The following is a 26,557-nucleotide window of genomic DNA, read 5'->3' on the forward strand; positions in this document are numbered from 1 at the left end:
AATTTAAAGAAAGGGGTGACCTGCAGGCACACGAACGGTATAAAGTACAGGCCAGAAGGGTAACGAGTGTGGTAAAAACAGCAAAAGCCGATTATGAAAGGAAACTAGCTATGCAAGCAAAAGAGAATCCCAAACAGTTCTTTCAATATGCTGCAAGCAAGAAAAAAACTGTACATGGCAAAATGATTTTAAGGAATGACGATGGTAAAGAGTTCACTGAACCAGTCGATATAGTGGAGTTACTGAGCGCACACTTTGCAAAAGTATATCATCCAAGTGGTGACGTTGAAAAAATGAAGGAACCATTAGTTTATACGGGAATTGTGATGAATGAAGTGGAGGTGAATAGTCTATTACAGAACCTTAATGTGAATACATCTGTGGGATTGGATGGTATACCGGCACGGGTCTTGCATGAAGCGGCTAGTGAATTATCAGTGCCCTTGACCATGTTGTTTAATCTGAGTCTCGGGTCTGGCTTAGTCCCGAAGGCATGGAAAGAGGGGAAAATAGTTTCACTGCATAAAGGAGGATCCAAGACTATGGTTGCAAATTACCGACCGATCAGCATATCAGGAGTCGTTGTCAAGGTCTTGGAGAAAGTAGTCAAGGGAAAAATACAGGAATGGATTGATGAAAATGAGATACTGTACAGAGGACAGCATGGCTTTGTGAAGGGTAGATCATGCCTCAGTAACTTGCTCAAGTTTTATAACAAGGTGACGGCTGAACTGGATAAGGGAAATGGGTTTACAGTGATACTGCTGGACCTGGCAAAGGCGTTTGACAGGATACCACATGGAATTCTAATCCGTAAACTACGACATATGGGAATGGATATATGGTTGGTGAGATGGATAGCTGAGTGGTTGATGGAGAGATATCAAAGAGTAGTTTATTCAGGAGTAGAGTCCAAAAGACGGCCTGTGACTAGTGGTGTGCCACAGGGTTCTGTTCTTGGACCACTGCTATTTAATCTGTTCATTAACGATATAGGGAAGGGTCTAAGTGGGACAGTTCATTTGTTCGCTGATGATGCAAAGTTTGGTAGGGCGATAGTGAATGAAGAAGATGTCAAAGTCTTGCAAGATGACTTAGATCGATTGGAGTTCTGGACTAAGGAGAATGGATGTCAATTTAATGTGACAAAATGTAAGGTTATGCATTTCGGAGTGAAAAGATTAGCAGCAGTATACCACATTGGTGGAACTGTACTCCAAGAGATTGATGAGGCCAGGGACTTGGGAGTGTTGGTGGATAGGGAGTTGAAGTTTAGGGGGCACATTGCGAAAGTAGCTAAATCAGCTCATCAACTCACTTGGTTGTTGAAAAATACCTTGACAAGCAGAGAAAATCAAGTTATTGTACCTCTGTACTGAGCTCTGATAAGACCTCATCTCGACTACTGTGCCCAGATTTGGTCACCTCGGTTCCTTCTTGATGGGGAGGAGGTGGAGAGGATTCAGAGGCGAGTGACTAAGATGATAGCAGGTCTATGGAATGAACCATATGAGAACAGGTTGAAGATTTGTGGGTTGCAGAAACTAGTTGATAGGCAGAAAAGGGGAGATATGATTGAGACATTCAAATTGCTAAAAGGATTCTATAGAATTAATTCAGATGATATTTTTGAGATCAGGACTGGTGGTGGGAGAACTAGGGGACACCCATGGAAGCTGGGCAAGAGCGTGGTTAGCAGGGGTGTTAGAGCTGGGTTCTTTACTTTTAGAGTGGTAAATGAGTGGAATAAGCTGCCAGAGTCTGTTATGGGTGCTATGACAGTGAGCGAGTTCAAGGCAAGGTATGATAGATACTGTGAGAATGTTGAACAGTTGTGTGAACATGATGTTTAGGGCCTCCCTCGATGAGTATAAGGACTCCTGGAGTAGCCCGTAGTAATAATAATAATAGTAATAATGTTCCAAATAGCATCTAGACTTTTAGTTGTTTCATTTGTGAACCATCTGGGGATCACTTTACATCCAGTCTAGTGAAACAGGTAATCCCTTCAGAGGTGTTTGGTGTCTTAGTTCTGTAATAGTATGCACATCAGAGATGCTCATCTTTCACTGTTGCAGTGCCAGGAAGCAATCTTGTGATGCCTAGCCTGTCAAAGTTTATGTTCAAGTATGTCATGAATACTCCCGGAAGCAAGTATTAGTATCTTATCTGTTAGCCAGGGCAAATTTCAACACTTTTGCTGCAGATGTTTGTTACATTGTCAAGAGAATCCATCTATGTGAAGTTTACTCTGAGGATAATCCCATGTCTTCTGTATCTCTCATCCACAATAATAACACTGATATGTACTGGAGACTGTAATGTACTTTTTTTTAAAAAAAACTGAACCTTACCTAAGCCATAAACATAGTTCTAATTATTTTCTATGTGGAAACTAGCCTTAGTGTATGTGTGCTGCTTGCCATGCAGTCGCATTTTCACAAAGCTTATACAGCATGTTAGTTGTAACTTTTCCAGTACAGTTTTATCTGTGAAATGTCTTAATTTTATCAAATCTCAAATGCATTGCAGACTGATTTCAAGTTGTGTGTATACACGCATATGCATCTTTGTTTGTTTTAGAAAAACTTACTTTACATAAATTATGTGCTTTCTTTAAATCCAGTAAGTGCATTATAAACAACTGTTACACATATTTTTTGCAGCTGCAAATTTGATAAAGGATGTTAGAACAAAGAGATTTTGTTACTTTGTTTAGTAATACGATAAAACTTTCTGGCATGCTTGTAGTATAGCATTTATTGGAGGGGGACATGTTTTTCATTAAGATTTCCAGTTGTCTTTAAATATAGTGCATAAGACTGTAAATGTATGTTCTGTACTTATTAATAAAATAAAACTACTTGTTTTTCTTGGGGATGAATGTTTTTAATTTTCTAAAAGAACAGATGGAGTAAGTAAAACTTTATCTATTCCTGAAAATTAAAATGAATCGTATGTATTATAGAAGCGTTTTGTGTCTGTTGATCTCCAACAGAATACTGGAACATTCGAGATATCTATTATTAACACAGAAGCACCAACAAAAAGGGAAAAAATTATGTAAATATACTTAGGATCTGTGAAAGGGCAGATAATTCCAACAATGATGGAAATTATTTATGTATATATTACTTATGGTTGAAAGGCTTATACATTGACTAGTCATAACTATTTTTTTTTCAGGAAATTATAATGTATACAAAATATTAATTATAATAACTTTCACTCTATTAAACTTTTAACATGAGTCAATGTTTTAACTACTTGGCCAATACCCAATACAAATAAAATAATACTTCCTATATTTCCAACATATAAACCTTTTAAATAGAATTGCCATTATCCATGGAGATTTCATTGTACGCAAGGCCCATCAACATGGTAAGCTGAAGCTAAAGATCTCCAGACAGCTGAATAGATTAGTCTTTTTGAAACACTAGTTCACTTCACTAAAGGCTCTTTGCATATATAGGTGCACTAACTTTGCTCTTTTATGGAACAGATCGCCACTACTTGTACTCTCCTTGCTGACACAAATAAAGCTATTCATGTAGTAGAAGAGGAGTTCTCCACCATATTGAACATCGACCTCTTTGTTTTGAATTGTTTGGCAAATACAGATAAGAACTTTTTCAACTCCCAACAGAACTTCATTAATACAATTAATGGCTCAGAGAGTAACATTGGAAGATCCATATTCCAGTCCCTCTTCTAAAATACAGTAATTAGTGACCTTCATAAAAATCACTATTAAAATTCATTATTTTACTGTATTGGTAGTTTTACCTATCTAATAAAATAAAAAAAAATAGGGAATAGAAGAAATATATTAAACCTTGAAATGTACATCGTGTGTGTGCACCATTATACTGGATAAGAAAGGTGGAAATTTTAATGGAACAACTTATTGATCTGTATTTTGCTGATGATATAGTTCTCTTGGCCGAAGATCTAGAAATAAAATTAACTGAAGTATCCAGACAAATTCAGTTGAAGACAAACAAAAGTACTGTTGAATGACAATTTAACTCCAAAAAAAAAAGAATTATGCTGCATGATAGAGAAAGGGAAGAGTAGATTCATATTTTTATCTAGAACAAGACGTAAAAATTTTAAATGGATAAATAGAAAAAATAAAAGCTAGATTGGGTGGCTTTTGGAAAACTTCAAAATATCTTCAGAGATGACATCCCCATTAGGTTGAAGAGGAAAGATTTTGACCAGTGTGTCTTACCTGTAATTACATATGGCAGTGAAACCCTGTTATTTAACTCAAGATGTGTAGTTTGCAAATTGAAAGTTACCCAGAGAAAAATATAAAGAAATATGCTTAGTGTGACACCTAGAAGTCAGGCTACCCTCCCATTTGACAAGATTGAGAACAGATATATAGGGCATCAGTTGCATTAATGTATTCAAAATGGAGATAGGCTGGATACAATGCAAAATATGACATAAGATGGTCTAAATTACTAACAGAATGGGGACCTATGGATATTAGTAGGCAAAGGAAGAGATGGCAAGATGAAATTAATAGCATTGTTAGAATACAGTGTATAAGAAAAATAATGGAATGAGCTTGAAAATAATGGAATGGAAAGCCTGAAAAAAATGGAATGGAGAAAATTTGGGAAGACTTTTATCCAGCAGTGGACTCCTGTCAAGGTTGAACCAGAAGAAAATATAATGTTATAATGACCATGTTTAACACTAACTTGTGGTGTCATAATACTCCTGAAATTATCTGTGTACTATTCCTTCAGACACAGTTAATAGGTTTTGGTTTGAAACTGTACAAATGCTTTACAGATCTGAACTTAAAAAAAAGAAAAAGTTGCCATCGCTAAGGGCAACAAAGAAAGTTAAGTAATAGTAGCAGCAGCAACAGTTTAAGACAAAAAGAAATACTAGTAAACTTGCTTACCTGCTCTATAAACTACTCTATATACCATCCACTTTCTATTGATCACGCCACTAGTCATTTGGACGCACTGAACAGACTCATAAATGAGGTCTCCTTTTGCGATTAAAAATAAGCTAAAGATCTCCATGATTGCCTTTATAAATTATGGTTTTCCCCAACAATTCATGAATAGGATTCTGCTGCAACCTATTCTTGATTGCATTGGTTAACTACTATGCTTGACTCCTTGCTACAAGATTGCTAAGCTCCTTTCCAGCTTATTAATCTCCTTCATGGACAAATCTGTGTCTTTTATAAGTAACTCTAGATTTCAACAATAAGTGGGTTTGATGGTTTTATTTTCACTATTATTCCTTTAGACTTATTCTAACAAGGATTTCTTGTCATTATGGTCCAACTTTTCAGTTTTTAATCTATTCAGGCAATCTTGCTTTGTCAGAACAAATTTTTTCAGCAAATGGGTAGTCTTCTTTATTCTATGTTGCTAATTATTTCATAGAAGAGTTTGAATATCTTCTCTAAAACGTTGATATATAAATGATATTTTTTTAGTTTGACCAGATTCTTTATCTAAACTTTAAGACATTCTTACCAAGATAGTTCTGTTCATTCCAGGATACAGTTTATGCTAGAAATAGAAGATAATCATCATATTCCTTTTCTAAACCTTCTCATTCTTCAGAAACCAGATCGGAGATGTCGGTTGCCTGTTTTTAGAAAATTGACAATATAATAATGTTTTGTCCAACTTCCATCCGTGGTCAGAAACCTAACACCATCAGAACTTTCATCCACTGAGTCTTTCCTCTGGCTAACTGAGACCTTGTTGATGCAAGAAATACAGTATGTCAAATCCACATTTCTGTCTAATTATTTTGAATCTTTCATCATCATAGCCATTAACGATTAAAGAGTTGCTGTCTCTATTATTATCTGAGGAGGATATCAACCATGTTGCTTTCCTGTATGTTAACTGTTAACTGAAGATTAATGTTAACTTGAAGAGGGGAGATATGATTGAGACATTCAAATTGCTAAAGGGTTTCTATAGGATTAATTCAGAGGATATTTTTGAGATCAGGACTGATGGTGGGAGAACTAGGGGACACCTATGGAAGCTGGGCAAGAGTGTGGTTAGCAGGGGTGTTAGAGCTGGGTTCTTTACTTTTAGAGTGGTAAATGAGTTGAATAAGCTGCCAGAGTCTGTTGTGGGTGCTATGACAGTGAGTGAGTTTAAGGCAAGGTATGATGGATACTGTGAGAATGTTGTATAGTTGTGTGGACATGATGTTTAGGGCCTCCCTCAATGAGTCTAAGGACTCCCTGGAGTCACCTGTAATAATAATAACAACCTTCCATTCAATATGTTAATAGTGTTAACATACTCACCTCAAAAATACTTATGTCTTCTGGTATTCAAGTATCCTTTCACCCTTTTCACAAGATGGCTTCCTTCCTTTTTGAAGGACAGACTTCCTTAACTGTGATCTGCCTCGGTATGAGGGGGGGGGGTCTGGAAAGCAACTGATATAACCACAAGAAAGAATGTAAGTTACCTTCATAACTCTGCTACCAGTATGTTCTTTCTTGTGGTTATATCTGTTGATTTAATATCGTTTTTGTTTTAAGTGTTTATCATAACTTTTCAGACCCCCCTTGTATTTATCAAATTCCTTGTGCATGTGTAGTTTATTATATTTCAGTTAGATCTGTAGCGGCTTGTCTTGAGAAACATGAAACTACATTAAATTCGGTGAGAAGAATCAAGAGCAACTTGAAGAGCATGCTGTCTCCTCTAAGTACAGGGTTCTTTAGTAAAGACCAAGATCTTACATAAGATTATTCCTTATGTAATATTTTTATACAGAGCTGTGAACTCTGTATAAAATATTCTGTATAAAAATTATCCTTAACTCTGGCTCATCTAAGTTGGTATTTGTTTGTAGATTTTTTTTTTTACTTGCCAAGTAAAGTAACTTTCATACTTAGTAAATTTAAATAATTCGAAGGTATTAAGGAGGAAGTTAGACTTTATTAAATCAATTGTCTGTTATTGGTACATTAGTAAATGGAGATGTGATATCAAAATAAATATTATATTTGTATTTTTAAGTTGATGTGTGTTTTTTTCTGCTAGTGATTTGATAAGAACAGAGTTTTGTATAAAAATTCTGTTCTTTTCAAGTTGCTCCTGTGAGAGGAGCAAGTTGTTAATGAGCAACTTTACAAGTGGGACCTATATTATGAGCTATAGGGCATAGAAAAGTATTGGATTTATGGATTTTAGCCACCCCATTAATATGGTATGGTTTAACACAAGTTTTAATTTGTTAATGGTTTCTTTTGGGCCAAGAGGTAACTATTTTTTTCTTTTGAGACATAGTGGGGTCTTAATCTATGTTTTTGGCAAGTAGAATTATCATCTAGACAATCCTGCTTTTTTTTTTTTTTTGTTGTTGTTGTTGTTTTTTTCCTCTTGATTTGTTATGACAGTAGCATTGCACTTATCAGCTTTATATGACCCATGCAAAAAAGGTTATGCAAGACCTGTAACATGTTGTTGCCGTGTGTGGGTAGAGATGGTCAGGCAGAGCAATAGAGCAGGGAAGAAGGAATCTACTGATTGTTTTAAACAGCCGAAGGTTGTAGTCTTCAGGAAAGATCTAAAGAACAGTAGTAGGTGGAATGAAAGAGGAGGCAGAGATGGTTCAGCAAGTTTGGACATAGATTGTAAATGGGTGTTTTTGCTAGTAGCTTCTCTTATTCTTATTGTTTTGGAGAAGAGTAGAAGAATGATAGTGGCTAGTTCAGCAGAGCGCTGTCCATAAAAGTATCTGTAGAATAGGTATAAGGTGGAAACTTGAACATCTTTGAGAAAGATTGGAGTGGATCAAGCGCAGGGTACTGCCCTCTTCTGGATAGTGTTAAGCAATCTTAGAGGATTTCTGTTCACTCCAAATGTGTGAGCAGCATTCCAGTGTTGGACAGATTTAGAATTTGTACAGAGCTAGCAACTATACAGGTGAGTAGTGTCTTGAGCAGGAAAACTGCACCAAATTTTTCAGCTGCTGCAGAATGTATGACTGAGATGTGTTTGTACAAGGAAAGGCTGGTATAGGTCAGTTCAAGAAGGGAAATTGATCATGTTTTGGATATCTATGAGTATTATTGAAAGTTAGAGGAAAGAATCTGAGATCTTTCTTGCAAGAGATTAGACTGAGTTTTGGTGTCACTGGAGTTTACAAGGTTGTCCTTACCTCATTGAAAAGTGAAGATATCAGTGCAGGACATTGGTTATGGTCTGTTATTATAGAAAACAGTGAGATTTCTAATACTTGGGTACTGCAAATTTGTCAGAGGAGGACTAGGAATGGATTGATATCACCACGAGCAGGTTATTCATATACAGGAAGAAAGGAATGTAAGAAAGTGCAGAGCCTTGAAATATTCCCACATTGTGGGGAAATCTGAGGAGAGGAAACCATCCACTGTAACTCATAGTGAGCAACCAATGAAAACAATGGTGAATCCAGTTGCAGAGGGTGGAGAGCAGGCCATAGCATGTTAGTCTGTTTAGTAAGCCTTTGTGCTAAACCTGATTAGAAGCTTTAGAAACTGAAAAAAAAAAATTGTTTAATTAAGAAACAGTTGTGTCATAAATCTGTGAATCTGAATTTCTTATGGGAATATATGTATATATTCTTCTTTACTAGGCACTTGGAATGTTCAGTGCTGCCTTACAGTCAGGCCAGTTGGGACCACTTTTTATTCAGCATTCTATCATTAAAAATAATAAAAGCTGAAAAAAAAATTGTTTAATTAAGAAACAGTTGTGTCATAGATCTGTGAATCCGGATTTCTTATGGGAATATATATATTCTTCTTTACTAGGCACTTGGAATGTTCAGTGCTGCCTTACAGTCAGGCCAGTTGGGACCACTTATGCAACAATTTGGAATGACTCAGGAAGTTATAAATGCAGCAAATTCAGGAGGTGAGTTCTTAAGTAACTTAATGCAAGATTTTGTTTAAAGAAGCAAATAATTTAGTTCACTATGATATAGTAATTATATTCTAGAATGCATCTTGAAATTTCTTGTTACTATGATAATCTAACACAGATTTCATTACTACTTACAGTCTATTACTAAATCACTTAAGGAATTGACAACATACTTAAGAATATAAATTAAATTACACTTAATAAATATTTCCAATATTTCGACAATGTCACATTGCCATCTTCTTGGGAACTTAATACAAAGACAAGTGCACGCAAGTACTACATAACAGCAAATGAGAACCAAAGCTAGGAAGCTAACATTTTCCTGAAGTCCTGATGGTGCTCCCTGGCAGGCTATATTGGTAGTTCTTGGCCTTTGGGCTGAAGTTCTTCTGATGAATGTTTCCCAAATTTGGGCAGTCTCATGCATCCAAATTTGTTGAGGTTTGGCATGTTCCTAAGGGCTGAGGCTGGTTCCATGAATGGTCTTTCGAATTTCAACTTGCTACAGTTTATTACTGTAGCTTTCTTCCACTGTATTTTGTGGCATGTATCCAGAGCATGGATACATACCACAAACATGCCACAACTCAGGTCTGCAAGACCAGAGTGGCTGTTCTTGTGAAACCAGAGGTACTCCTTGTGTTCCGAAATTCTGATATTCGCTGTCCTGCCTGTTTGGCCAAAGTAAGACAGTTAACAGCTGCAAGGGAACTGATATACCACCACCACCTGATAATTCCCCCCCCCCCACAACAATATGGAGTGGTGAAAACAATATACAACAGGGCTAAACTAATCTGTTCTAACGACAAGGCCCTAAACACTGAACTAAATCACATTCTCAACAAACTCTCCCCCCCCCCCCCCCCCCAAAAAAAAAAAATCCAAAAAATATTGAAACCAACAAACCACAATTCCCCTTCACAACAAGGATTACTCTAAATCCATCACCATTCCCTACATCCAATGCACCTCGGAAAAAGTTACCAAAATCTTAAAAAACATGACTCGACCTCCTGTTACAGACCATACAGAAAATTGGCATCCCTTATCCATTCAACTGAAGATTGTCTTGTGTATATCAGGTCCCTTGCAGCTGTAAACTGTCTTATTTTGGCCAAACAGGCAGGACAGCAAATATCAGAATTTCAGAACACACAGGCTACATCCGGTTTCACAAGTACAGCCACTCTGGTCTTGCAGACCATGCTCTGGATACACTCCACAGAATACGGTGGAAGAAAGCTACAGTAATACACTGTAGCAAGTTCAAATTCGAAAGACTATTCATAGAATCAACCTCAGCCCTAAGAAACTCTCCAAACCTCAACAAATTTGGTTGCATGAAACTGCCTCAAATTTGGGAGGCTTTACATCAGCAAACCTTCAGCCCAACGGCCAAGAACACCTACATAGCCCGCTAGGGGGTCACCATCAAGACTTTTAGGAGAACAATGGCTTCATCACTTCATCCTCAGTTACTGTGTTGTAGTGGCAACGTGATGTTGCCGAAATATCGGAAATATTTAGTAAGTGTAATTTAATTTATATTCTTAAGTACTTTGTCAATTCCTTAAGTGATTTAGTAATGCATAACGAACGTATAAGCTTGTCTACGAGAATTACTTACAGTCTATGTTATAGAGTGGCGGGATAATTTTTATATTATCCCACCACTTTTATCAAGAAGTTTGTTTAGTGAATTTCCTTTAGAGTAGCATCAGTGCTGTGATGTTTACTATAATAAAAATTGACTGCAGTTTCCTAATATTATTATTATTATGTGACACCTCCAAGCAGTCAAAAGACTCATCGAGGGAGAGTGTGCCAACAGCATCGAACGATTAATCCCCTTCCAACTACTAACTGCACTCAAACTTAACTTTTTGAGTGAACGTTTGTTTTTATAGTTCTGAGAGTTACTTTGTATGGTTTATTCTGTGTTCTTTCCTTTTTTTTTTCTGCAAACTCTTCATCTCTTTGTGGGAATTACTGTTCACATCTTTCTTGATCTATACAGATACACGTTTTAATTTCTCCAGTACAGTAGCATCATCTAAAACTATTTTTTTTTAAATTTAATTAAAAGTTAATATTTAATTAATTAATAATTAATTAAATCTAAAACTATATTGTCATGGCAATGAATCTGAAATGAAATCACTATTTGGGGGGGGGGGGGTCTTTGTTTACTGTGATTGATTGCTGAAAGTCAGCAGTTCATGGTATAGTCTGTTGTCAGTTTGCAAGATATACACATGGAAGAGTTGCAAGACTTATCAGAACTTTTGTGCTGTGTATGAGATTAATAGCATAAAAGAAAGGAACTAATACGTTGACATGTTTCTTGAGCTGAAGGTTTAAGTCTTTGGAAAAGACAGAGTGAGGAGGCTGTTTTGAAAAAACGAGGGAGTAGATGGAATAAAGGAGAAAGAGGGAGAAGTTAGTTTGGCAAGTTTGAAACTGAATAGTAAATGGTACTATTGCATTCTGTGGATTCCAAAAAAAAGCAGAGGAATGATGGTTAGTTCAGCAGCACATTATCTATGGAAGAGACAATGTCTCTTCAACAGATGTTACAGACAAACAGAATGTCTGGGACAAAGTAATTGGAGTAAATCTAAGAAAGGATTATCAGTTAATCTGGCTGTATTCTTCTGGACAGAATTGGCATGTCATCTGACCAAGCTGTTTAATTTAACCTTTAGCTCTGGAGAACAAAATGAACAAAAGTGTGGAATGGAAAATTATTATGAAAGAACATTATGGACTATACATATTGCACAACCGCACACAAAAGTCAATATTTCTTAGTGCATCAATGTCATGTACAGGTAACCCTCGTATAACACGGATGTTAGGTTCCACAAAAATGCTGCGTTATATAAATTGCGTTATGCGAGACTCAGATCACATAGAAAAATAGGGTTAGGTTCCGAAATCTTTTTTTAAGATTATATAAACAATGACATATCCAACAAAAATATATTTTTACTTAATTCGGGTAATTCATGTAAGTTAAGAAAACATATAAACTATGAAACAAATACATAGTATAAAATTATAAAAACACAAATTCTACGTAAACTTCATTGCACATAATACGTAAATGTTTTAGGCAAAATAAAATAAAATGTATATTTTAATCATCATCATCACTCTCTTCAAAACTAACATTTCGTAGATATTCTTTATTTACACGTGGTCAGATGGTGTCATCACTTGAAATCTCTTGGACATCATTGGTATAATTCTCATTGCATACTTCGGCTGGTTTAGTTATCAAGAAGTCAATAATAAGACCTTGCTTACCACCATACTGCAATTTTTTATTAAGTTCATAATACGGAGCTAAACAAATATCCAATGTAAACTAAGAAACAAATACATAGTATAAATTTATAAAATTTACAAATTGTATGTAAACTTCATTGCACATAATGCATAAATTTTAGGCAAAAATTTGTTTAGTAGTATGCTGCAATTTTTTTAAGTTCATAATATGGAACTAAACAAATATCCAATTGTCTCATGAATTTTCTGAAGTGCTCCTTTCAGGGATCATTATCCGTAACAATCAGAATTTTCGACAGAACTTTCCCGTCATTTGGTTCACCGTCATCTATTAATTGTACCAGTTCCTCCTCATTTAAATCTATTTTCCCATCAATTAATTTACTATTGAACAGATTGGAGCACTTATGAAGAAGTTCGCGAAGGTTGAGTCTCATGTGCTGATCGAAACCGAATGTATCTTCAGTCTTGTTCAATTGTTACTTTGGCAGTTTACAGTGTGTTTATCCCTATTAACAAACACATATATTGCAAAAGTGCTCTAAGTGGCTATTACTATAAAAATATTTTTTTTACATAAAAAAAACAACATTACATATTGTATGTAACTCACCAAAAAATAAAGTGCTCAGCTTGAGATTAACAGCTTATGATTTGTAATGCGCTTTCCTAGCAGAAAACGAAGACAATTTTCAACAATAAATATAAAATGCAAACAATTGACGTACATGTGTGCTAAAGGCTATTTCCCCTAATATAAATTTGCTACTTATAACTATGTGTGCGATAGGAACAGATGCAAATTTAACTAAAAAATTTGATTTTTAAGTCGCGTTGAAAAATATATGAAAAGATAAAGGGTTACTACAGTTTGTAGACCGTCTTATATCGAAACCGCATTCTTTAAATACCGCATTCAACAACGGTTACTACAATTTGTAGACCGCGTTATATCGAAACCACATTGTATAAGTACCGTGTCATACGAGGGTTACCTGTATAGTCAAGGGGGTAAGAAGAAAGGGGGAATTCAGCCGTTCAAAATAAGCTGGCAGCTGCTTGCATTCCTACAGTTCGATTGAAAACATGACCTTCCCTTAGTAAACCCATGCTGTTCATTGCAAAGTAGAGATTCTCTGTTAACCCATTTCAAAATGCAAACCCTAACCAACTTTTCCAAAATCTTCATCACCACCACCACTCCAGAGATACTAATTGGTCAATAGTTGGATACATTGGTCTTTGCACAACCATTGTGCAATGGAATTACCATACATTCTTGCCATTCCTGTGGAATCTTCCCTATTCTGAGACTCAAATTATATAGTCCAGTCAAAAGAATAGTCAGTTCAGTCGAACACTCTTTTAGCATCTGTGCTGGATAATTCATCAGTCCCTGTTGCTGAATTCTTATTCAGTTTGTGCAACAGCTCTAATACCACCTTATACACCTGTGTATCTTTATTTATTAAAGAGGTAGTGGTGAGCACAATGTTGTGTACACCAGGTTGATAGTTTTTAGCAAAATGGGTACTCATTTGTTGAACAACTTTCTGCATCTGTCACCCTTGCACCATCTAAGTTCGGTAGAGTTATTCTTTCTTTTTCTTGCAACATAATGAATTCTTTGGGGTTGTCTTAGCTTGCAGAGCCAGTTTCTTTTCATGTTCAGACTTAGCTTTCTATACAACAATTGTGACTCTTTCGACCTGCTGCTTATAATTTTCATGACAGACATCATCCTTATGCACACTGTATTCCTTCCACGTAATCCTTTTCTTACAAATCTCTTACTTGATAAGATTACACATCCATCTCACTCCTATTCTATTTATTCAAACTCTAGGGGACACATTCTGATACAGCATCATTTTAAGTATTTTTTAAACACTGCCCATATACCGTTGATATCCTTCCCATCATTATTCCTTATACCTCCACAACCACTTAAAACAGAATATACTGAGAATATCTCAGTATCATACCACCTGTGATGTATTCAGAATAACTAAAGTGAGAATCAATGATATCATTTCTGACATCATATACTAAATAGCAAGATGTTTCCGTTAAATGTTCATTATAGATACTTGACTAGAATTGTACTTTCGCATTACAGAAGTTTACCTCTAATTTATATTGTTGATTTTTTTAAATAAGAAGTAAACTTATGCAGTGCCATTTTCAACAAACACTGAAAATTTCACCATTTTACCAATGGCACATTAGTCTTAATCCTAGCAAATATAGCACAAGTAAATTCCAGCAAAAGCTTGCTTGAAATTATTCTTTCATTATACTTTTTATTTTAATTCTGTTTAATAATTAAACTTCAGTTTCTCTTTCTACTATATATTGCCAGCCTACCTTATGACATGACAGCCATGTCTCTTTCCCATCCCTTTCCCCTTCTCCTTCCCACTTCTCCCTGGTCAGACTCTTGATGAATCATATGCTAACTCAGTTGCCAAAATAAGATTGGTAAAACAAACACTCAAGAAGAAGAATGAAATCATTGAAATTAATGAAAAATAGTGAAATAACCACAATCATCACCAGACTAAGGACAGAACATTTTAAAGGCATGAAAATTCAGCCAGACAGTAGTAGGAGCTATGAAGCATGCAGAAGTAGAGCAGCAGCACCTGCCCAGCAATTGCTGCTGCTCTACAGAAAATTGACAATAACCCTAGAGAAAAGCTTTACTCCATCAAAGTTCAACAGATTGCCAAAGCAGTTCTACAGTTCCACGGTCATATCTAGAAGCTCTTCAATGGACTCGACAACAACTACAACTTCAATACACATATTTCAACTTAAAACGTTCACATTTCGACATTTTTCTCCCTAGCATATCAATATTGATCCCTAAGGTTTTTTTTTTTTTTTATTGACCCCATAAATAAGAGAACACAAGATCTAGAACAACAGTTCCATGTGTGAGCAAATGATTTAGTAAAAAGAAGTAATCTGTTGACAAGTTTCTTAAAAATCTTGGGGGGTAGGGGGAAATAGTACTCATTGGAGAAAACAGTATGTGGGGGGGGGATTCTAAAGGGCACAGGTATATGAAATGAAATAAGATGAAAGTTGGTTCAGTATGCTTTGAGTTAGACTGTGTAAAGAAGATCTGTGGCTGCTCTTGTTGTTTATAATCTTTAAAGATACCTATGGCAGAACAGTCAGGAGAGAAAAACACATTAAAAAAAAATAGCACAAGTATTTCATATTGAAATTAACAGTGCATTGTGTGTGTGTGTGTGTGTGTGTGTGTGTGTGTGGAACAAACACTGGCAATTCAAAGAAATAGAATTTCTCATTGAAACAGTTGCTGCATGCCAGAGGAAACATTGTCGTCGTCTGGTAGCATTCTCTAGCAAGAGGGTTGCAGCAGATGAGCAGCTCTTCTCCATTTTTCTCGGTCTGTCGCCTCCGTCATTCTTAAACCAGTCCATTCCACGATGTCATTGGACCACTCTCTAGTTGGTCTTTCACGTCCTCTCTTCCCCTCAACTTTCCCTTGTAATATAGTTCTTGTCAGTGTCCCGAAGAACCTCTCAGAAGATGTCCTGCAAATCTGGTCTTTCTTTGCATAATATTCTTGAGCAGTGTTCTTTCCATCCCAACTCTTCTTAAAACTTCTTGATTTGATATTCTCTCTGTATAGCTAATCTTTTCCATCTTTTTATAACACCACATTTCCAATGCATTAATTCTTTCCATATCTCTCTTTCTGAGTGTCCATGACTCACTTCCATAACTTGCAATACTCCAACTGTAACACCTATTTTAATATGTTTATTCAAATTCTCTTCATTTCCATAAATGTCGATTTAGCTTTGCCTATTCTATTTCTAATGTCCAACTCTGAAGTTCCTTTCTCTGAGATCCAGCTACCTAAATATTGAAATCTTTCCACTTTTTCTAAAATATTTCCTCCATATCTTATCTTTACATTATCTCCTATTTTTCTGCCCATTATCATTATCTTGGTCTTCTTTGTGTTAATCCTTAGTCCATACTCTTTATAGGAGTTTTCAATTCTTTGAAGAATTTGTTGTAATCCATTTTCACTTTCTGCCATCACCACTACATCATCTGCATATCTTAAGTTATTAATGATTCTTCCATTTATTTTTATTCCTTCTTCTACATCCTCAAGTGCCTCTCTAAGCATTTGTTCACTATAAAGATTAAACAATAATGGTCATAACTTGCATTCTTGTCTAAATCCTCTCTCCACTGGGAATTCTCCTGTTTCCTCTCCATTAACACATACTGACGCTGTTTGTGTCCAATATAGAGGAAACATACTTTTTTTAAAAAATAATAATAATATATATATATATATATATATATATATATATATATATATATATATATATATATATATTTTTTTTTTCTTTTAAGGTTACACGATCAGCATTCATATTTATGAATTTAGGAACACAAAACATGCATGTTGAAATGATTATTTTATTTATTATTAATAAAATAACACTTGACGTTTCAACCACTGTATTGAGGTCATCATCAGAAAGATATGAATCTTTCTGATGATGATGTGCATGTGTATAGGAAACCAAGCTACATGTTCTTGCACTCTATAAAGGTAAATTAAATCTACGCTATTAATTAATATTTTTCTTAGCCTGACCTCTAGTGATAAAAAAATAAATAATTAATAAATAAAATAAAAACTGCAATAGACTCTGCTAAAGTCCTCCTGTACTAAGATTCTTCTGAACTTGTACAGTTTAAATTGCTATTGAATGTTGGGGGGGGGGGGGAGACACTTCACCAAGTCTTCTTGTATTGGGATTTTTCTTTGGCTTGTTCTGCTTGCTATAAAGGTTGCAAATGCTTCACGTTCTTGGAATGGTTAGGCCATCATTTTTGTTCAGATTTGGATTATGTTTGAGCAGTTCACATGCTTCTTTTCCTCTCAAACCAGGTTTTGATGCAGTGTAGAGACTTGGTACCTTTCCAATCAATTCTGTGGTATGTTTGGAGTGCGTGGTCAGAAAGGCTGGTTTTTCCAAAATGGAGGTATTTAATGTGTTGTTTGTGTTCGTCCTTTCTAATTGGGATGGTTCGCCCTGTTTCCCCTATGTGTGGTAAGTTACATGTGCATTATATTTTGTAAACCCCTGGTGGGCTAGGTGTGGAAGAGGATCCTTGGAAGAACTGAGTAGGCGTCTTAATTTTGTCTGGGGTTTAAAGGTGGTTTTGATGTTGTATTTGTGTAGTGTTCTATCTATTTTTTCAGAAATGCCTCTAACATAAGGTATGGCAATAGCATTCTTGAAATATTTTTTGTTTTTGCTAGTATCTCTGTGGAGGATCTCGTGAATAGTTTTTTTACTGTACCCATTTTTTATAAATGTATGGTTGATGCTTTTGTATTCCTGATTTAGAGCCCAAACTATTTGTTCATTTGAGCAAATAGTTTGAGCTCTGTGTTTAAGGGTGCTTATGACCCCTTGTTTTTGTGTTGGTGGTGATAAGAATTTTTGTGTATGTACTGGCTTGTGTGTGTGTGTAGGTTTGCGACGAGTGTGTCTAGGAACAGAAGAGAGTTGTTTTTTTCTATTTCAGTGGTTAATTGGATACGTTTGTGTTGTTTGTTCAGGTGGCTAAGGAATGTATTTAGTGCTTCACGGCCGTGTGGCCAAATGGCGAAAATATCGTTGACGTATCTGAGCCAAATTTTGGGCTTTAGGCACGCTGTATAAGTTAGCTGGGGGGAGGGAGTAGTGAGCCCATGGCTGTACCCTCTTTTTGGAGGTAAAAATTGTGTTGCCACATGAAATATCCAGAGTGGAGCATGTGGGCAAAGCGGTCCGTGATGTCGTGTTCAAATATGTTCTGTAGGAGCAAGATAGTATCATTGATCAGGACGCTGGTGAAAAGGGAAGTTATGTCAAAGATTCCGTTCCTAGACACACTCGGCACAAGTCTTCCGTCAGGCTGTCTCTCCTTCTCAGTCTATCGCAAGCCAGTACATACACAAAAATTCTTATCACCAACACAAAAACAAGCGGTTATAAGCATCCTTAAACACAGAGCTCAAACTATTTGTTCAAATGAACATGATCTAAACCAGGAATACAAAAGCATCAACCATACATTTATAAAAAATGGGTACAGTAAAAAACGATTCAAGATCCTCCACAGAGATACTTGAAAACAAAGAAGATTTCAAGAATGCTATTGCCATAGGCAATTCCTATAGGAATAGGACATAGGCCTTATATTAGAGCCATTTCTGAAAAAATAACAGAACACTACACAAATTCAACATCAAAACCACCTTTAAACTCCCGACAAAATTAAGACACCTACTCAGTTCTTCCAAAGATCCTCTTCCACACCTGGCCCACCAGGGGTTTACAAAATACAATGTACATGTAACTTACTATACATAGGGGAAACAGGGCGAACCATTCCATTTAGGAAGGACAAACACAAACGACACATTAAATACCTCCATTTTGGAAAAACCGGCCTTTCTGACCACGCACTCCAAACATACCACAGAATTGTGATTGGAAAAGTACCAAGTCCGTACAACTGCACCAAAACCTGGTTCGAGAGGAAATTTAAAAAAAGCATGTGAAATACTCAAACATAATCCAAATCTGAACAAAAATGATGGCCTAACCATTCCAAGAATGTTGGAGGACTCATTTACAACCTTTATAGCAACCAGAACAAGCAAAAGAAAAATCCCAATGACTTGAAGTGTTTTTTTTTTTTTTTCTCTTAACATTCAATAGCAATTTGAACTGTACAAGTCCAGAAGAAAATCGTAGTATAATAATCTGAACTATACAAATCCAGAAGAATCTTAGTACAGGAGGACTTTAGCAGAGTTTATTGTAGTTTTTATTTATTTTTATTTATTTAATTTTTATTCATATATTTATTTATTTATTTTTTTTTTATCACTAGAGATCAGGCTAAGAAAAAGATTAATTAACAGCATAGATTTAATTTACCTTTATAGAGTGCAAGAGCATCTAGCTTGGTTTCCTATACACATGTATCTTTTTGATGATGATGACCTCAATACAGGGGTCGAAATGTCAAGTGTTATTTTATTAATAATAAGTAAAATAATCATTTCAACACCTGTGTTTTGTGTCCCTAAATTTGTAAATATGAAAGTATATATATATATATATATATATTTTGTAATATTCACATGAGATGAGAATCTATCTAGCTTTTGAGAGAGAGAGAGAGGTGGGGTGGGGGGGTGGGGCAATCATTCCAATTCAAATTAGGCTAGTGCAAAACGGCTTTGTAACTTGTAGAAGGAATAAATGCAAGATGAGTTTGATGGAAGATTGGATTTGTATAAGAGAGATGGCCTACACTCGAATGCATTTGGCATCTGGAGTCATGAAATATTATTAATTTGTATTAGTCCTAACACAGATAGTCAAGGAAACTGAATTCTGATGGGAGGAATCCTGAGAAACTGTAAGAATGACAATGTTAGTTTAACTGTTAATGATAGGAATGATTATTATGAGATGATTATGAAGAGAGAACAATTCTCTGTTTGTCCAGTTTGGACCTATCAAGCAGTATAAAGATGTCTGCGTAAGTGAGGAACTAGACAAGAACCGAGATCTGCAAGTTGTCAAACTGTGTGTCATGCAGGCCACAGACAAGAGTATTCAAGAGAGCATGCAGATGACTTATTATGTCTATACACATGCTAGGAATATCAGAAACAAAGGAGCAGAGTTTGTTGCCTTGGTTAATATATTGAGAGCTCATATTGTATGCATTAATAAGACCTGGCCATCAGAAGCAGACATACTAACTGGTATCAAGTGCAAAGGGTACAGCATTTTTAGGAAGGACAAACAGAATAGGAGAGGATGGAGCATGCTTGTAATGATATCAGATGACTTGAATCCAGTTACAGTTGAGAACTATGACTGCAATATTAGAAACAGTTTTTCATGACAGTGAGTTTTAACGCTTTTGGTGTGAGGTGGAGTCTAACATGATTAAATACATAGTGGGGGTGTAACAGATTTAGTACATTGGTTGCTAGTGGCAAAGAAATACATCACCAAATAAATATGATGGGTGCGAAAAGAATAATCCTGATGGGGGACTTTAATTATCTAAACATTAATTGGGTAACTGTGAAATCACATGAGAGGAATGAAACTAAATTTATTGATCTGTTACAAGACAATTTCCTCAAGCAGCATGTGATAAAGGAACTCTTTTCAAAGAGTGTTAGATCTGATTATAGTGCCAGAGGGGGTTTCAGTTAAAGACACAACTATTCTGCTTGCAGTTGGTGAAAGTGATCATGTGGTAATCACTTTGGAAGTGGCTAAGTTTATAAATTCTCCATTTAGAAAATGTTACATGCTAAACTACAAAGGAAGAAATTATGACCACCTAAGGAGTATGCTGGGATCTGCACCATGGTATCAGTTGTTGGGTGGGAAGCGTATCAACAGTGCAGTGAAAATATATAAAAAAATACTTAAATGATGCAATATCAGAATGTGTCCCTAGAGTTCGAAGAATAAATAGAGTTGGAGTGAAATAGATGTGTAATCTGATTAAGCAAGAGATTCATAAGAAAAAGATGATGTGGAAGGAATACCATGTGCATAAAGATGTCAGTTATAATTATAAGCAGCAGGCCAAAAGAGTCAAGTGTTGTATGGAAAGCTAAGTTGGAGTATGAAAAGAAACCGGCTCTGCAAGTTAAAGACAACCCAAAAGAATTGTATCATTATACTGCAAGTAAAAGAAAGAATGAATTTGAAAGAATAATTGTACTGAATGCAGATGGTATGTGGGTGACTGATACAGAAATGATTGTTCAACTAATGAGTAGCCATTTTGCTAAAAGCTATCAACCTAGTATATGCAACTTTGAACCCGCTGTTACCTCATCACTGCATGAGGAAACTTATGTGAATCTGGTACTTCCTCCTCATGTGAATGAGGAGGAAGTACTAGAGCTATTGCACAAATTCAATAATAATTCTGCAATAGGAATTGATGGAATATCAACATGGATACTAAACTGGCTGTTTAGCATCTGTGCTGAACTTGCTATAATTTGAGTCTTAAAATTGGAAGATCCTGCAAGAGGGGAAAGAATGTATGGTAATCCCATTGCACAAGGATAGTTCAAAGACTGATGTAACCAACTATTGACCAATCAGTATTTTTTATTTATTATTAAACACCTCCAGGGAGTCCAAAGACTCATCGAGGGAGAGTGTGCCAACAGCATCGAACGATTGGTCCCCTTCCAACTACTAACTGCACTCAAACTTGCTTAACTTTTTTCATGAGCCATTAGTAGCAGAGGCTCTACCAATCGACCAAGTGGTGGTGAAGATTTTGGAGAAGTTGGTTAGGACTCGCATTCAGAAATGGATTGACAAAGAATCTCTACTTTATAATGAACAGCATGGGTTTACTAAGGGAAGGTCATGTTTTAGCAACTCACATTTTATAATAATATTACCACTGAGTTAGACAAGGGGAATGGATACAGCATAGAAGACTTGCATAAATTGGAGAATATGGAATTGGATTATAACCTATTAGCATGGATAAGAAGATGGCTGACTGACAGATATCAAAAAATCATATATGGTGGTGTCAATCTGCAAGATTCAAGGTAACCAGTGGTGTGCCTCAAGGATCAGACCTTAGTCAATTGTTATTCAGTCTGTAGGAAGGATTTTACATCCGACATACAGCTGTTTCTCAATGATGCAAAGATTGGTAAAGTAATCAGGAGTGTTGCTGATATACAGTACTTGCAGAATAATTTAAATAGGCTAGAATTGTGGGCATGTGAAAATGGCTATAAGTTCAATGTTAATAAATGTAAGGTGTGATTAGATATCCAGTGTCGCATTATATTGGTAAGATTTTACTAGAAGAAACTTCTAGTAAAATTCGGGCTTAGGGATCTGGGAGTTTTAGTAGATAGGAAGTTGAAGGTGAACGATCATATAACAAAAATTGTAAATTCAACTCAGATTGGTTGCAATGCTGAAACAAACTTTGACATGTAAAGAAATGGAAATCATTTTGTCTCTTTACAATGCTTTGATAAGACCTCACTTGAACTATTGTATGCAGGTCTGGTCTGGTTTCCCTGGTGATTCCGATACAGTGGAGAGAGTGCTAAGGTGTGTTTAAAAAATGATTTTGGGATTGTGGAATGCTATCAAAAAAGGGGGTGAGGGCTAGATTTTTCTCTTATGGAGTGGTGCATGATTGGAATAGATTGCTCTTGGATGTTTTGTGTGCAAGTAGCATGAATGAATTCAATAGGTATGACAATTGGAGTAAATCACATGTCTCCCTCAATGAGTTCCTGACTCCCTGGAAGTTTCTCTTCTTAATAATAATAACTTTCTTTGAAAAGACACTCATATTTAAAACTGCTTCTGTGAAGAAGATAAACTTCATTCCAAATGGATACTGTGTTCGATATCAATACTATGTTGTGCAATACCAGACTCTTGAGATTTAAGGTATTCAGCATAGTATTTAAGTTTACTATGTTATTTTATTTAATTTTTTTATATTTTTTTCCCCACAGAGTGGCTCAACTCTGTCCAAAATAGATTACATTCACAAGAAATGTAAATACTAAAGACATTGGTTATCGTTTGTAGGTGGTAAGAGACAAGAAATTTTGTTGGTAGGAAATTGTATGAGATAAAAATTTCACCCTACATTCTAGGGAAGAATCCTTTTGTTTTGGAATGTAGGAGTCAGTTATCCATTGGATTTGACAGACATGATTGTACTCATTTAATTCCATAATTTTGATAGTGAAAAGCTCTCATAAGGTGGAGGGAGAAGAGCAAACATTACATGCTCACATGCTTTATTAATGACTTGACAGTCATTCCACTCATTGGAGGCATGATGAGCAGAACTTTGGTGTATTTATCTGCCAGTAAAAGTAGGTTTCCAATAAACACTGGTTGACAAGCGGCTGTGTGGGTAAGGATATCCAAGAAGACCAAACTACAGGAACTCTCTTTTTACATGGTAAACTGGAATATGTGGATCTGTAGGCTATCTATTGATTCAATGTAGAAAGATGATTGGTTAGTTTGTTAGTCTGCACCAGGTAGTGTTTTTGCTGCTTGGGTAGCACTTATCCACCTTTTGCTGCAACAATATAATCTATCTGATTTCTGTATTCACCATTAGGTGTAGTCCATGTGTACAATCTTCTTTTGTGTTAAACCTGTTGAAAGCAAGATTTTGCAGTAAAGCAGCTATTTCCAACACCCTTTTTCTTGCTTTGTTCCTCAGTTCTAACTAAATTTTCCAGTGATTCTCATTCTTCTTTTTTCCCACTTTTGCATTCCAGTCATCTAATATCAAGAGAAAATCTGTTTTATCCATACTGTATTAGCATACCCACTCTCCAGCGAAGAGGCTGCAGGTTCGAATCCTGCCATGTCATGGAAGTTTGTGATTGTCCTACTAACTCTGTGTGGAAAGGGAATCTGCTACCTTACCAATTATTCTAGCAGATTTCATTCCAAAAACTCGCTGAGGTAATGACCATATGCCATCTTTGAATGTCAAATGTGAATTTTTTAAAATTAAATTAAATTTTATTTTATTTTTTATTTTTGTACCACTTGTTGCAATCTACTGTAAAATTTATCAACCTCATCTTCACTTGAACTCCACAGTTGAGTATTGACAGTAACACCTTTTTTCATAATTTACTGAAGTTCCAGGGACAACCTCTACCTGTATAAGTGTAACATTTGCTTGGTATGTCTTTATTCCGATTAGTATTCTGTCAGAAACTGGGTCGATATTCTCTTCTAACCATGAATGTTATTCAATTTCTTCAAAGGTTTCCATGCCCAGAGTAATACTCATGAAATTATCAGTATCAAATCGGCCCATTCCTTTCCATCTCATTTCACTTCCTAAAATCTTAACTCGAGTTCTTTTTTCTTTCTTTCTTTACTAGTTCCTTGATTTTCCTCGATTCATGCTTCTTATGTTCCATGTTCCTAAACAGAGGCATCTTTTTTTGAAATTAATTCTATCAAAAGTTTCAGCTTCCAGAAGGCTTTGATTCAGTTTTATCATTCTTGTTAACTTCATTTGAAGTTCCTCTTATCTTCCCCAGGCCATTTTGTGATACCTTCTGACCTGGAAGATGGGTGGGTGTCCCATCTTCCAGTACAATATCACAATAACTTAAACTTCAGTTCATAAGATTTTCTTGGCAAAATATATACAGTCTGCCTGGGAGAGAAAGCAGATCCCCACTGCAAGAGATGAAAAAAATAAATAAAATAAAATAGGAAAGATTCACCTCTAGTCCTCAAATACTCTAACAGTATTGGGGTAGGGGGAAAGAGCATGAAGAAAAGAAAGAAGAGTATGGACCAGTCTACAGATAATATACAGATGTATATTACATGAAATTTGAAATAAGGCATGGTCCAGCATCAGGCACCTTGGGTTTGCCACTACTGTACTAACTAAAATGAACCCTTGAGGGAATACGGCTTCAAAAATCCATGTTGCAAGACCAGTCACACATGTGCAGATCTCCGGTACTACCTGGATTTTCATCTATCTCTATTTGGAGTAAATGATTATAAAGGTCCAAGAACTTGAGATTGTTCCTGAATACTGCAAACATTCTGTCCTCTATGTTTGCTATAGCATTTTGGCATAGACATTCTTTCCATTCAGAAAACTCAAATTTAGTACATATTTAGTAAATATTTAACCTTTTGCCACAAACTTCCACATTTGGATACTCTAGAACCAGGGATCTTGCTTGGAGAATTACATAGTCGCATTCAAGTAAATACCATCAGACGGAGCTGTGCTAACATTGGAGATCCAATCTGTGCATCTGTTACTGTTGCTAATTGGAAACAATAGAACATGCATTCTACAGCTGTCCTCTTACCATGCAGATTTTGAACAGATTATGTAATGTGTTGGGTATTCCATTACTTACAGCAGAACAGTTTTTTCCACACCAGTACCTCACCTGTCAGCAGTGGGAAGAGAATTTAGATTTTTCTAATTAATGAATTAAAATACCATTTATGGAATGTTAGGAAAAAACATGGATTTGAAAACCAGTAATATGTCATGCAAATGCTTTGCAATATTGTATTGTGGAAATTTTATTGTTCAGTCATGTGATTTTTATATTTAGAAAGAAGCATTCTAAGAGACCAAATTTTTGGCTAGGTGGTGTAGACCACCCACATTATGAAATATACACCAGGGAGAGAGAAAATTATGTATATTTTTACTATGAGAGTTATTTTAAATGTCTCCATGCTCTTCACTGTTGGTCTTATGGTCAATTGCAGAGATGACTAGAGAGCAACCCAGGAGAAGGCCAACATAAAAGAACTGAGGCCTTTTTTTCTGTCTCTCATACTATCCATCTGTCTTTTTTTTTGTCATCAGGTTTGGGTAGTGACCCTTCCATGATGCATAGTATTAATGGATACTAAGGCAATTGATGCAAAGTCATCAGCCTCAACATACAAGTAGACTAGTCATGAAGATACTTCACTTGGCTTTTGACAAGTATAAATTACTCTCTAACCAACTGAAAAAAGCTTTAAACCTTTGCCCTTTATCCATCTCAACCAAAAAAAAAAAATGTAATTTAATAAATTATGCTGCTTTTAATTGAATATATTTAATTTATTTAAATCAGATATGGATGCCTTTGTTCAAGCCCTGCAGAATTCTCAGAATAAAGAGGAAGCAGCTGGTATCATTTTTGCTAAGGATAAAGATAAAGATGAGGATAAAGATGAAGATATGAGTTTAGATTAAAGTTATGTTTTTTCTGTATGAAATATTTTGTCAGTGCATGTGCAACTATTAACTGCAAGTGCCATTTAGTTTATTAGGATTATTAACTGTATTGAAATTTTCAAGTAATAAAATTTAAAATTGATATGTCGCAAATGTGTTCTGTTAAATAACATGTAAGTTAGTTTTAAATTTAGCATTACTGATTTATTAGTACTACTTACCAAAGAAGTTGATTGGGCACTGAGTGATGTCAAAAATACTCTTTCCAATTTCACATTTTCATAGGGTATACCAAAATTATAGTAGAAATGTCCTGATTTTTTGTGCAAATTTCGAATTCTTTTAGAATATGCATGCATTTGATTGCTTAATTTTATGAATCTTGAGAAATTTGTATTGTTTCTCTGTTCATGTTTTGATATATACTTTTAATCAGCTGCTGAGGATTTAATTTTTGTACAGTAAATTTGATC

The 26,557-nt window shown here is 35.6% G+C and overlaps 1 protein-coding gene across 2 annotated transcripts in view; it reads left to right on the plus strand.

The window, feature by feature from the left end:
• Positions 1-26,226, plus strand: part of LOC150094626 (proteasomal ubiquitin receptor ADRM1-like) — a 209,431-nt gene extending 183,205 nt beyond the window's left edge. For both annotated transcript variants that reach the window (XM_090410846.1, XM_090410847.1), the window contains exons 9-10: positions 8,819-8,921; positions 25,981-26,226. In XM_090410846.1, the coding sequence (XP_090266972.1) occupies positions 8,819-8,921; positions 25,981-26,102 (225 nt within the window). In that variant the 3' untranslated portion in view covers positions 26,103-26,226. The remainder of the gene's footprint in view (positions 1-8,818; positions 8,922-25,980) is intronic.
• Positions 26,227-26,557: the final 331 nt, after the last annotated feature.

This window comes from Typopeltis vanoorti, chromosome 21, assembly GCF_054136105.1.
Source record: "Typopeltis vanoorti isolate ZY-2024b chromosome 21, IOZ_Tvanoo_1.0, whole genome shotgun sequence".
Lineage (NCBI taxonomy): Eukaryota > Metazoa > Arthropoda > Arachnida > Uropygi > Thelyphonidae > Typopeltis > Typopeltis vanoorti.